The sequence below is a fragment of the Ceratina calcarata genome, unplaced genomic scaffold, assembly GCF_001652005.2.
Source record: "Ceratina calcarata isolate Rehan_Ccalc_2016 unplaced genomic scaffold, ASM165200v1 scaffold405.2, whole genome shotgun sequence".
NCBI classification, from domain to species: Eukaryota; Metazoa; Arthropoda; class Insecta; order Hymenoptera; family Apidae; genus Ceratina; species Ceratina calcarata.
The window spans coordinates 378,631-380,424 of record NW_017163970.1 but is presented as its reverse complement, the minus strand read 5'-3'; the positions used below and the strand labels follow the sequence as shown (position 1 = coordinate 380,424).

The following is a 1,794-nucleotide window of genomic DNA, read 5'->3' as shown; positions in this document are numbered from 1 at the left end:
AATAACAAATTCAACATGCTAGCACTGTTTAAGTGTATAGCCTATACATCCTTAAAACAACTCAGTTGTACGTTTCGCGATACATCCTAAGACTTATGAGTGATGATGTACTACTGACAAGCAGGAGCTTGAAAAAATATAATTAATGACAGTTTCTCTTTCTCTCTTTGTTACATTTTTTTTTTTACACACCGCGATTGACGGGTGTTCGTGTACAAATTAATGACGCTCGGATTGATTCACGACCATTTAACCGTAGGTTTTTCCGCTATCGATTTCGAGTTATTTATAATCATTTGTATGTATCCGAGTCCGTTCGCGCAATAATGGCTTGCGACGCGAAATGCGAACGGAGAAGAGGCCGAGGGGGACAGGGGAAGGGAGGGGCGTGGGGGGGAGAGCGATCGGTGTTTAATCATCGCGCACGATTCTGACCCATTTACATCGTCTCTCGTCGAGAGAACAACGAGAAAGCAGTTTCGATTCCAGGCCGTAGCGTCGCATCGACGAGCGATGGAGCGCACCGCGCCGTTATTATCGGCGCTTCGCTCTGTACACCTGCGCGGGTTGATCAGCATTTACTGCTTCCTGTCTTTGAAAAATTCACAGGCTCGTCCCGGCTTTATCAGTATTTCTACCTCCCATCTTTGAAAAATTCACGGATTTATCTGAAGCACGCTTGAAACGACGATTTATCCTAGTAGCAACGTAACCGTCTGACTTATCCCTGACTACTTCTACTTGTACCTCGTTTATAAGATACAACGTGTTCCACAATCGAATATTAATGTCTAAGGGAGACCAGTGAAGTGGCGAAGCAAAACGTGAAAGAAAATGAAAAGGTAAAAGCGGACCGACACTTGCGAATCGATCGGTTGGCCGGAAGGCGTGTATGTGTACGTACCTCCATGCCACGTCGATTTCTCCATCGCACCCACTTGTTGAACCCCGGTCGCCAATATTCGACGAAGTACTCTTCGGTGTACTCGACCCCGTGGCCGTTTCCGAACCTGCCCTGGGTCCTGGTCGACGTCAGTAGACGCGGCGTGTGCAGATTCACCTCGAGGTACTCCTTGCCCTCCTTCGTGAGCATATTTTTCGGGCACCAGGCGCCGCCGCCTTTGTCCTGTCTCAGCCTGGGAAACCGAGGAATTACGGCAAGAATTATTACGACGGCCCCGCCGCGGGAATATTCGCTGCTGCCTGCATCTACCGAGCATATTCCACGTTTACGCGAAAATCATGCGCGGACGCGGCAGCCACGAGCAAAAAGGAAAAATGATGAATCTCCCCGTGGAAACCAGAGATACTGTTGAACAAGCAACGAGGCTCGTGTATAAAAAAAATTCGATATTATTGTTTCAAACGAGTACAATTACGTTTCTCCTTTTGCTCGATTCTAATCTTTTGTATATTTCTATACATTAATCTCAGGTGCTTACAAATGCTTACTGTGCAACAAGAAATCTATCTTTCCTAACATGGGCAAGTATATGTATATACAATTTGCATTTGTTCATTCATACTCTTAAGGATGTATTGGCTATACAATCAACCCCAAAAGTTTATGTACTTTAGAAAAGTACATTTCCCATAATTAGAAAGAAATCAGACGTCGGAACAACAATGCTAATAACAAATAGCTACGTGCTAAAAAGTATAGAAGGAAATATTAATTATTGACGCTGGCGAAAAGCTTTTTATACAGACGTTGTAGGCACTGACATCCTCTACAAAGAAAAATTCTATGCATTTTTCTTCTAACTTCAGTATTTAACGAGTTAAGTATGATTA

At 44.0% G+C, this 1,794-nt stretch overlaps 1 protein-coding gene across 1 annotated transcript in view; it reads right to left on the bottom strand.

Moving 5' to 3' along the window:
• LOC108626508 (discoidin domain-containing receptor 2) overlaps window positions 1–1,794 on the bottom strand; it is an 86,973-nt gene that overhangs the window by 65,449 nt on the left and 19,730 nt on the right. Inside the window, exon 2 of the mRNA XM_026814883.1 lies at window positions 905–1,136. Coding sequence (XP_026670684.1) covers window positions 905–1,136 — 232 coding nt within the window. The remainder of the gene's footprint in view (window positions 1–904; window positions 1,137–1,794) is intronic.